The sequence below is a fragment of the Myotis daubentonii genome, chromosome 8 (genome assembly GCF_963259705.1).
Source record: "Myotis daubentonii chromosome 8, mMyoDau2.1, whole genome shotgun sequence".
Taxonomy (NCBI): Eukaryota; Metazoa; Chordata; class Mammalia; order Chiroptera; family Vespertilionidae; genus Myotis; species Myotis daubentonii.
Window position 1 is genome coordinate 40005406 of NC_081847.1, and position 12137 is coordinate 40017542.

The window sequence follows — 12137 nt, forward strand, 5'->3', positions numbered from 1 at the left end:
ATTCATTGCATAGTTATTCTGTTTTCTTTATTTTTTTGGCATGGCATTGTATTTTTAGAAAAATAAATATTGACTAATTCTTTATGCCCAAGTGTATTTGTTCTTGACTATATTTAATTACAATTATACTCCTTTTCATTCTTAGTTATAGTTATTCTATGGACGGTGTCTATACACATATTTAGTTTCCTTATTCTAATAGAATTTAGAGACTGGGCTAGCAATGTCAACAGCCTTTTCAATAACCATTTAGAATTAGGTATGTAGTCAATATAATCAAGAGAGGTTACATTTAAATAAAACTCTGTTGTCCTCTGAGGAAAAATAATCTAGATAATTCTATAATTTTTTTTTTTTTTAGCTATAAAAGATTTACATGTAACAATTGACACTCCCATGAGTATGTAACACACATTATTCTCCTTTTTTTTAAAACTGCATCTGGGTTATTTTTCTATTAACCTCACTTAAAAAAAGACCTAAATCTCACTGGTCATGATTTTTAATATATATATATATATATATATATATATATATATATATATATATATATATATAGTGTGTGTGTGGGGGGGGGTTAATTTACTATTCTTTTGTTTATAATATTTGCGCCTATATTCTTGAGATCGACCTTTGGAGGTTTCAAAATGAACTGTTTAGCTTCCTATGCCAGGCAGCTTCAAAATCTGATAAATGTCCTTAGTGCAGAACCAACTGACACTAACTAACAGTGTGAATTCTTAAAACATTCTAAACTTCCCAGACCACCCTTGTTCTAGCATGATTTTATAACCTAACTATTAGAATTCCGCTGGAGACTTCACTCAGACTTTCCATTCCAGGCCCCCAGCCTCCTAGGCTAGACCAGAATGTAGCTAAGGCCTTGGAGTTGGGGCTCCACTGTTTTCCAATCTGTCATGCCAGCCACACATGAACACCAAAAGTTTTGCTTGCTTCTTTTGGTAGTCAGAACCTCAGCTCATACTCAGAATCAACCGGTGCACCCAGAAGAGAAAATGGCCTATGATTGTTAGGTCACTTCTGTAAAGCTCTTTCAAACTCTTTTAGATTTTACATAATCTAATTTTAATTTTTGTCAAGCTCTTCAGTTATTATTATTGATTGGTTGATTGCAGTGGGCCTGTTGCAACTTACTCTATCCAGAATCTCACTTCAATTCTTTAAATCTTGGTTTTCTCATTTTCAATATGACCCAAAAACATTGTTCTTTTTTAAATGTTTATTTATTGATTTGAGAGAGAGAGAGAAGGGGAAGAGAGAGAGAGAGAGAGAGAGAGAGAGAGAGAGAGAGAGAGGCATCGATTTTGTTGTTCCAATTATCCATGCATTCATTGGTTGCTTCTTGTATGTGCCCTGGTCAGGAATTGAACCCACAACCTTTTGGTGTAATGGTTAATGCTCCAACCAACCTAACCACCTGGCCAGGGCCTAAAAATTGTTCTTGATAGCCCTTAAGGTCTTAGAATTTTCACTGTGAGACATTTTTTTTCTTATATAATCGATTTATACCTGCTTTCCACATAATGATAGTTAACAAATGCATTAAATATGATGTGGATAAAAGATAATGCTTATTCCTGGATTTTGACATCAGTAATTATATAAAATAATTAACTGTAACTTGTGACAACTATCTAGATTTCCTTGTTTTGAGAAGAAATATAATGAATGTGTTCATTTGCTCTTTCAGGCAGGTTTCACATGAATTTATTTGATCAAATAGGTCATGCCACAATCTGATTTATATTTGTCAGAATTATATTACTTTAGCCATCAAATATAATAGTTCTTATTTTTCCCCATTCTTTCTTTACACAGCCATTTCTGAGCACAAAAAACCATGAAGCTCACAGTTCAGCATGTCGGTTTCCAGCATCAACTAATGTAGCTTGTGATATTGGTACCAATTTAACTAATGTCTGCACCAATACAGGGACACTTGGAGACCCGGAATTTCCAAACAGAGAATTACAACATTGTCAGGTAATATTTGGGACAACACTCTTTCTCTGGGTTATGCTATAATCCTCATGGAAATACTCTTGATCTAATATTTTGGAGGAAAACCATTTAATTAATTAATGATAACATTTGAAAATCTACAGCATCCTTTAAACATGTCACTGAGAGGGAATGCAAGAGACATAGTTTTTGGGGGCTTTTCATTTAAGGAGTTAATGATATGATGAAAAGATAAAAACATACACAATTTGGAGAAAATATCTAAGGGTCAAAGAAAGTAAAGTTTTGGGGTCTCTTTTATTTTGAGGACTGAGTAGGTGATGCATTGGCAGTAAATGACATTGTACCCCTTGCTCAAGTGGAGATGAAGCCATGTGTTAAGGCTCTGGGGCCCTAGTCTGTGGGTGATCTGTCTCATTCTCTTTCCCTTCCTGCCTCTTAGCCAACTGTGGGCCTTCTGTTAGCCTCCTGGTTCTGATTTCATGTGTTTTCAACCTTGACTTAGAAACTATTTAGCACTTCTGATACCCAGAAGCAGATTTCCTATATTCATGACCCCTTTCTTGTTATTCTATTTTCTTCACCTTAAGGTCTGATCTCTGAGACCCCTCCGCTTCCACACCAAGATGAAAACTTGAGTTTGATTGATTGATGCTGATGCTTGCCAGTTGGTTCAGTGCTTCCAGCTCTGGACCACACCCCTCCTCCAGTTAATCTTACTATAGAGACAATTTGGAGAGACTCTGACAAAACAAAAGAGGATACACTCTCTTCAGGAGACATTGTGGAAGAATGCTTTTGACAGATAAGAATTATTTAGAGAACATGTCTCTGATGACCTCAAACAAACCAGACCAATCAGAGAGCTGGAAGTTATTTTAGATGCATTTACTTAGTGACAGATGGGGAAAAAAATGTGGTCTGGGAAGTTTAGAATGTTTTAAGAATTCACACAGCTAGCTAGTGGCGGTAATAGCATGGACACACAGGTCTCAGGTCAGGTTAATGCGAGTTTCTATTAATCTTGCTCCTCTTCTTAAAGATTCAAACAAAAAATGAGGTAATTATCTCCCTTACATGAGATGTGAGTATGGTCCTTCCTCTCCTACCACTCTGACTGCCTTTCTAAGGCCTGGATGCCCTGGGACCATTTGTCTTTGGGCTTTCTCAGTTGGTGCCCTAAATCCTTGGCCTTAGTGGCCCGTGCCCTTGCACTACTTCTAATTTCCTAGTGGGACCTCGTCTCAGCACCCAACCTGAGGTTTACTATCTGAGACCGTGTTCCATATTTTGTGACTTTTAAGAGCTACTCTACAAGCTCCAAAGACATCTGCTCTGTGCTTGTTTCCTTTAGTGATCTGCTTTCAGTTATAGGAAAAGGGATAATAATGAAGTAATTAGTGAATGCAAGTATTTTTTTGAATACTTAGTAAGTGCAGGGAAACATTACCCATATTGTTTTCTTGTTTACTCTTTACAGTAATCCTGTGCAATAGGTGATAGGATCCCCATGAGGGAATTGTGGCTTTGAAATATAATGCAAATTTCCAAATAGCATCATCCATCTATTGAAAGGTAGAGTTAAAATTTAAACCTAAATCCGTTAGACTCCATGCCTGTGCTCCTAATTTCTACAATGAACTGCCTTCTGCAAGAATGTAAGGAGGATATTTCTGATTTTAATTTTCTCAGCAACACTTTGAGATAGATATAGTTATCCCCACTTTTGATATAAGGCAAACTGAGAATTAGACAAGTAAATAAACTTGGTTAGAATATTAATGGTATGGGACTTAAATTCAAGACTTTCTGATCTGAAGACTTACATGTTCTACACTATGCAGTGTTTCCTCTACAATAACAAATTATATATGTAAATCTATAAATTATATATATTAAATTACATATATATTTACATATACAGTCGAACCTCGATTCTCAAATGTCTCCCATTTCAAACAATTTGGTTCTCCACCAAGTTGTTCAGGAAACAAATGTCGTTGGTACTTTAGCATGACAAAACGTGCCTCACTGCCACAAACAAAGGAGAGAATCCCAGTCAGTTTACCTAGAAACTTAGGGTTTGGTAACATCAGGAAATCATGCTGTGAATATTTTTGTGGTTTCTTTTTACTTTTGTTGCTGACAAATGGGTGATTAGCACAACTTTACTAATAAACCTTAAAGAGGCCATCAAGAGTGCTAATATTGCTATGGGGTGTAAAAAAGAAACAATGATCACAGAGGTAGAAAAACTGTTTTTGATTTGGATAAATGAAAAAGCAGTTAGCCCGAGACAGTATCAGCATTTTGGAGGCGGTGATATGTGAAAAAGCAAAATGCCCCAAGCTGACTTCCTAAAAGACACACCTGGAACGAGTGTTGAAAGCGATTCGTTTAAGGCTAGTAGGGGGTTTGATAAATTTAAGAAAAGAAGTGTTTGTTTATAAATTACATTAGACTTGTACTGTATATAAGAAAGGTTAAAACCGGTAATCATTTGGGGGGTCTGGAACTAATTCATGCAATTTACATGATTTTTTTTATGCAAAAAAATGTTTGGTTTTCGAACAAATCGCTTCTCGGACAGTTTCCTGGAACGAATTAAGTTCAAGAACCAAGGTTCCACTGTAATTTGTTATATAAATAGTATTTTAAAATGTATAAAGTAATTTTACTACGTTACTTCTTATTCTAAGCTTATCACATGCATTTTTATGGATGAAAGGATTCCATCAAAGGGGTAAGTACCTCACCCAATGGAAATAACTGGTGGCAACAGATGTGGGATTTCAACAAATGTTTTCAGATTTTAAATTTCATCCTGCCAAATGCTAATCTGTATGAAAAATTAGCCAGGAAATTTGACAAGCCATTAATCAATGCTTCAAAGTAGTAGCTAAATTTCTGATAGCTGACAAGCCAGAAGGGGAGGCGATTTAATCAGGTGATCTTTTGGGTCACTAAAATCACGGTGTACAGCTGTCACCACACATGTATAGAAACTTTTGATAGTGGCAGGAATATAAAGTTTCTAAGAAGACATTGATTACCTTTTTTTTTAATTTTTTATTTTATTTCATTTTTTTAAAAAAAATATTTTATTGATTTTTTACAGAGAGGAAGGGAGAGAGATAGAGAGTCAGAAACATCGATGAGAGAGAAACATCGATCAGCCGCCTCCTGCACATCTCCTACTGGGGATGTGCCCACAACCCAGGTACATGCCCTTGACCGGAATCGAACCTGGGACCTTTCAGTCCGCAGGCCGATGCTCTATCCACTGAGCCAAACCGGTTTTGGCCCCCCCCTTTTTTTTTTTAAAGTTTGAGATATAGATATATGAAAAGAAAACACGAGAAATTGGTAGAAACTTATTTGTTCCTGTATTAAAGACAGTAAAAGGACCAAGTCTTTCTTAAACAAAATCTTAAATTTGAGTCATTTTTTATTATTAGAAATAATTTTATTATTATTATATTATTTTATTATTAATAGTGTTTTGTGTATATACCATCTTTCAGTAAGGTAATATATAAAAAAGGATTTTCAATGGTATTACATTTTTGAAACATTTGGTTTTATCTTCAGTAATTTTGTATACATCCTTTCCAGGTGACACGAAATTTCTTTAGTGACTGGTCTCTGTGGAAAATCTTCCTGGTTTGTCTCTTAGCCTGTGTGATAACAACAGCAATTGGAGTACTCATAGTGTCTTTGGTGTATAATGGGAAAAACAATAATGCCTCCATTGTTATCCACTTTCCCTCAAACCATGAGACAACCTCATCTGCAACTGAAACTAGTTCTGAGCCTATAATTCCCACTACCATAACAGATTCTACCACACCACTCACTTCAACTACCATCACTACAACCACTGGTCGCCCTTCAACAGAATCTACTAGTGCAGCAACCACTGCTCAAACAGAAAGCACAACAGCAGAAGGCAACACTTTATCTGCAACCACTACAACAATGACTTCAGGCACTGCGACTGAGGCTACAACCATAACCATCACTACTGCTTCTATAGCATCTAGAACTACCACAGTAGCAGACAAAACTTCAGCTGAACCTACTACCACCACAGCAGCCACCACCTCAGCACAACTACCTACCACAACTGCCAGCTCTACCACGGAGGCTTCAACCGCAACAGCCACCAGGACTACTTCCACTGAATCTTCAACCACCACAGCAGCTACCACGTCAGGCAAACCAACAGCCAAAACAACTTCTGGCACTACCTCTGAGGCTACCACCACAATGGCCATTGCTACAACTTCTACTGAACCTTCAACCACCACCGAAGCTACCATGTCAACTGAACCCACCACCACCACAGTAACCACCACTTCTACAGGGCCAACTACTGCAACCACTGCCAGCACTGCTACCGAAGCTACAACCACTATTATCAGTACTGCTTCGGCTCACTATACAACTGCCACAGCAGCAGAAAGCACTTCAACTGAAGCTATAACCAGCACAGCAGCCACCACTTCAGCAGGACCACCTGCCACACCTGCCAGCACCACCACTGCGGCTATCACTACAACAGCCACCACGACGGCTTCTACTGTACCAACAGCCACCACAACAGCTACCATTTCAACTGAACCAACTATCTCAACCACTGCTAGCACGACTGAGGCTACAACCAGATCCTACACCACTACTGCTTCTATTGAACCTACAACCACCACAGCAATAGCTACCACTTCAACCGAATCTACAACCGAAGCAGCAACCACAACTACTGTCAGCACTACCACAGAGGCTACAACCATATCTGACACCACTACTGCTTCTACTGAACCTATAGCCACCACAGCAATAGCTACCACTTCAACTGAACCTACAACAGAAGCAACAACCACAATTACAGCCAGCACTACCAGTGAGGCTACAACCACATCTGTCACCACTACTGCTTCTACTGAACCTACAACCACAAGAGCAACAGATACCACTTCAACTGAACCTACAACTGAAACAATAACCACAACTACTGCCAGCACTACCACTGAGGCTACAACCATATCTGACACCACTGCTGCTTCCACTGAACCTATAACCACCACAGCAACACATACCTCTTCAACTGAACCTACAACTGAAGCAACAACTGCAACTACTGCCAGTACGACCACCAAGTCTACCACCACAACAGCCACCACTACAACTTCTACTGAACCTGCAATCACAACAACAGCCACCTCGTCAAGTGCACCAGCTGCCACCACAACTTCTACCACTACCCCTGAGGCTACAACCACGTCAGACACCACTACTGTTTCTGCAGAGCCTATGACCACCACAGCAACTGATACTACTTCAAATGAACTTACAACCACAACAGCAGCCCCCACTAGAACTGAAACGACTACCACAACAACTGCTAGCAGTACCCCTGTGACTACAACCACACAGGCCACCAGTACCACTTCTACCACATCTGCAACTACGATGGCAACAGAAACCACTGCAAGTGAACCAACTACCACAAACACTGCCAGCACTGCCACTGAGTCTACAACCATTTCTGACACCACTACTGCTTCTACTGAACCTATAGCCACCACAGCAATAGTTACCACTTCAACAGAACCTACAACAGAAGCAACAACCACAACTACAGCCAGCACTACCAGTGAGGCTACAACCACATCTGTCACCACTACTGCTTCTACTGAACCTACAACCACAAGAGCAACAGACACCACTTCAGCTGAACCTACTACCACTACATCTGCCACCACATCAATAGAACCACCTACCACAACTGTCAGCAGTACCACTGCAGCTATCACTACAACAGCCACCACAACAGCTACTACTTCAACTGAACCAACTATCTCAACCACTGCCAGCACTACTGAGGCTACAACCACCAGTATTTCTACTGCTTCTACTGAATCTACAACTGCCACATCAGCAGAAACCACTTCAACTGAAGCTACAACCAGCACAGCTGCCACTACCTCAACAGGACCCACTACCAGTACTGCCAGTGCTACCACTGAGGCTACAACCACATCTGTCACCACTACTGCTTCTACTGAACCTACAACCACAACAGCAACAAATACTGCTTCAACTGAACCTACAACTGAAGCAACAACTACAACTACTGCCAGTACGACCACCGAGTCTACCACCACAACAGCCACCACTACAACTTCTACTGAACCTGCAATCACAACAACAGCTACATCGTCAAGTGCACCAACTTCCACCACAACTACCCCTGAGACTACAACCACGTCAGAGACCACTACTGTTTCTGCAGAACCTATGACCACCACAGCAACCGATACTACTTCACCTGAACCTACAACCACAACAGCAGCCCCTACTACAACTGAAACAACTACCACAACAACTGCTAGCAGTACCCCTGTGGCTACAACCACAGAGACCACCAGTACCACTTCTACCACATCTGCAACCACGATGGCAACAGAAACCACTGCAAGTGAACCAACTACCACAAACACGGCCACTACTGCCACTGAGTCTACAACCATATCTGACACCACTACTGCTTCTACTGAACCTATAGCCACCACAGCAATAGTTACCACTTCAACAGAACCTACAACAGAAGCAACAACCACAACTACAGCCAGCACTACCAGTGAGGCTACAACCACATCTGTCACCACTACTGCTTCTACTGAACCTACAACCACAAGAGCAACAGACACCACTTCAGCTGAACCTACTACCACTACATCTGCCACCACATCAATAGAACCACCTACCACAACTGTCAGCAGTACCACTGCAGCTATCACTACAACAGCCACCACAACAGCTACTACTTCAACTGAACCAACTATCTCAACCACTGCCAGCACTACTGAGGCTACAACCACCAGTATTTCTACTGCTTCTACTGAATCTACAACTGCCACATCAGCAGAAACCACTTCAACTGAAGCTACAACCAGCACAGCTGCCACTACCTCAACAGGACCCACTACCAGTACTGCCAGTGCTACCACTGAGGCTACAACCACATCTGTCACCACTACTGCTTCTACTGAACCTACAACCACAACAGCAACAAATACTGCTTCAACTGAACCTACAACTGAAGCAACAACTACAACTACTGCCAGTACGACCACCGAGTCTACCACCACAACAGCCACCACTACAACTTCTACTGAACCTGCAATCACAACAACAGCTACATCGTCAAGTGCACCAACTTCCACCACAACTACCCCTGAGACTACAACCACGTCAGAGACCACTACTGTTTCTGCAGAACCTATGACTACCACAGCAACCGATACTACTTCACCTGAACCTACAACCACAACAGCAGCCCCTACTACAACTGAAACAACTACCACAACAACTGCTAGCAGTACCCCTGTGGCTACAACCACAGAGACCACCAGTACCACTTCTACCACATCTGCAACCACGATGGCAACAGAAACCACTGCAAGTGAACCAACTACCACAAACACGGCCACTACTGCCACTGAGTCTACAACCATATCTGACACCACTACTGCTTCTACTGAACCTATAGCCACCACAGCAATAGTTACCACTTCAACAGAACCTACAACAGAAGCAACAACCACAACTACAGCCAGCACTACCAGTGAGGCTACAACCACATCTGTCACCACTACTGCTTCTACTGAACCTACAACCACAAGAGCAACAGACACCACTTCAGCTGAACCTACTACCACTACATCTGCCACCACATCAATAGAACCACCTACCACAACTGTCAGCAGTACCACTGCAGCTATCACTACAACAGCCACCACAACAGCTACTACTTCAACTGAACCAACTATCTCAACCACTGCCAGCACTACTGAGGCTACAACCACCAGTATTTCTACTGCTTCTACTGAATCTACAACTGCCACATCAGCAGAAACCACTTCAACTGAAGCTACAACCAGCACAGCTGCCACTACCTCAACAGGACCCACTACCAGTACTGCCAGTGCTACCACTGAGGCTACAACCACATCTGTCACCACTACTGCTTCTACTGAACCTACAACCACAACAGCAACAAATACTGCTTCAACTGAACCTACAACTGAAGCAACAACTACAACTACTGCCAGTACGACCACCGAGTCTACCACCACAACAGCCACCACTACAACTTCTACTGAACCTGCAATCACAACAACAGCTACATCGTCAAGTGCACCAACTTCCACCACAACTACCCCTGAGACTACAACCACGTCAGAGACCACTACTGTTTCTGCAGAACCTATGACCACCACAGCAACCGATACTACTTCACCTGAACCTACAACCACAACAGCAGCCCCTACTACAACTGAAACAACTACCACAACAACTGCTAGCAGTACCCCTGTGGCTACAACCACAGAGACCACCAGTACCACTTCTACCACATCTGCAACCACGATGGCAACAGAAACCACTGCAAGTGAACCAACTACCACAAACACGGCCACTACTGCCACTGAGTCTACAACCATATCTGACACCACTACTGCTTCTACTGAACCTATAGCCACCACAGCAATAGTTACCACTTCAACAGAACCTACAACAGAAGCAACAACCACAACTACAGCCAGCACTACCAGTGAGGCTACAACCACATCTGTCACCACTACTGCTTCTACTGAACCTACAACCACAAGAGCAACAGACACCACTTCAGCTGAACCTACTACCACTACATCTGCCACCACATCAATAGAACCACCTACCACAACTGTCAGCAGTACCACTGCAGCTATCACTACAACAGCCACCACAACAGCTACTACTTCAACTGAACCAACTATCTCAACCACTGCCAGCACTACTGAGGCTACAACCTCCAGTATTTCTACTGCTTCTACTGAATCTACAACTGCCACATCAGCAGAAACCACTTCAACTGAAGCTACAACCAGCACAGCTGCCACTACTTAAACAGGACCAACTACCATTACTGCCAGTGCTACCACTGAGGCTACAACCACAACAGCCACTGCTACAACTTCTACTGAACCTGCAACCACAACAACAGTCACCTCATCAAGTGCACCAGTTGCCACCACAGCGTCCAGCACTACCCCTGAGGCTACAACCGCATCAGATACCACTGTTTCTGCAGAACCTATGACCACCACAGCAATTGATACTTCATCTGGACCTACAACCACAACTGCAGCCCCCACTACAACTAAAACGACTACCACAACTACTGTTGGCAGTACCCCTGCAGCTACAACCACATAGTCTACCAGTACCACTTCTACCACATCTGCAACCATGATGGCAACAGAAACCACTGCAAGTGAACCAACTACCACAAACACTGCCAGCACTGCTACTGAGTCTACAACCATTTCTGACACCACTATTGCTTCTACTGAACCTATAACCAGTGAGGCTACAACCACAGCAGCTACCGGTACTGCCTCCACTCCATCTACAACCACTTTATCAGCAGAAACCACTTCAAGTAAACCAACTACCACACCTACTGCCAGAACTTCTATTGAGGCTACAAACACAGCAGCCACCAGGCAGTCTTCTACTGAACCTGCTACCACCATTTCAAGTTAATCAACTGCCACAATAATTTCCAGTGCTATCTGTAAGACTGCAACCATGTGGGACAACACCACTGCTTCTACTAAACCTATATTCACCACAGTCACTGATATCATTTCAAATAAACCCACCACCACAGCAGCAGCTCCACTTCAACAGAACGGATTTCCACAACTACTGCCAGTGCTACCCCTGTGGCCATAATCACAACTACCACTAGCTCCTCTATTGAACTTATAATCACCACAGCAGGCACCTACCACAACAGTTACCCATACTACTACTCAGACCCAATGGTTACTACTATTTCTATCTAATCTACAACTGCTATGCAGCCACCACCTTGTCACAAGTATGAATGCCATCTTTTAATTTGAACCTACTGCCATAACTGCAAGCATTGTGCCTTCATCTGAATTGCACTACAAGTACAATTGTATTTTCTATTGCACCTATAGATATGAGTACCAGTTGCATATTTACTGGGCCTGTGATCACAATAACTTCTACTGAATCTACTGTTATAGCTTACAGTACCATTTCAACTTTTTCTTATCCATTCTGACAACCCCTGT

The 12137-nt window shown here is 41.9% G+C and overlaps 1 protein-coding gene across 1 annotated transcript; it reads left to right on the forward strand.

Annotated features, from left to right (window-relative positions):
* The first annotated feature begins 6303 nt into the window (after positions 1 to 6303).
* On the forward strand, positions 6304 to 11339 carry LOC132240194 (mucin-2-like). Its single transcript, XM_059707513.1, has 3 exons — positions 6304 to 7426; positions 7610 to 9400; positions 10079 to 11339. The coding sequence occupies exons 1-3, from the start codon at positions 6304 to 6306 to the stop codon at positions 10933 to 10935; spliced, it is 3771 nt and encodes a 1256-aa protein (XP_059563496.1). The 3' UTR covers positions 10936 to 11339.
* The last annotated feature ends 798 nt before the right edge of the window (positions 11340 to 12137 follow it).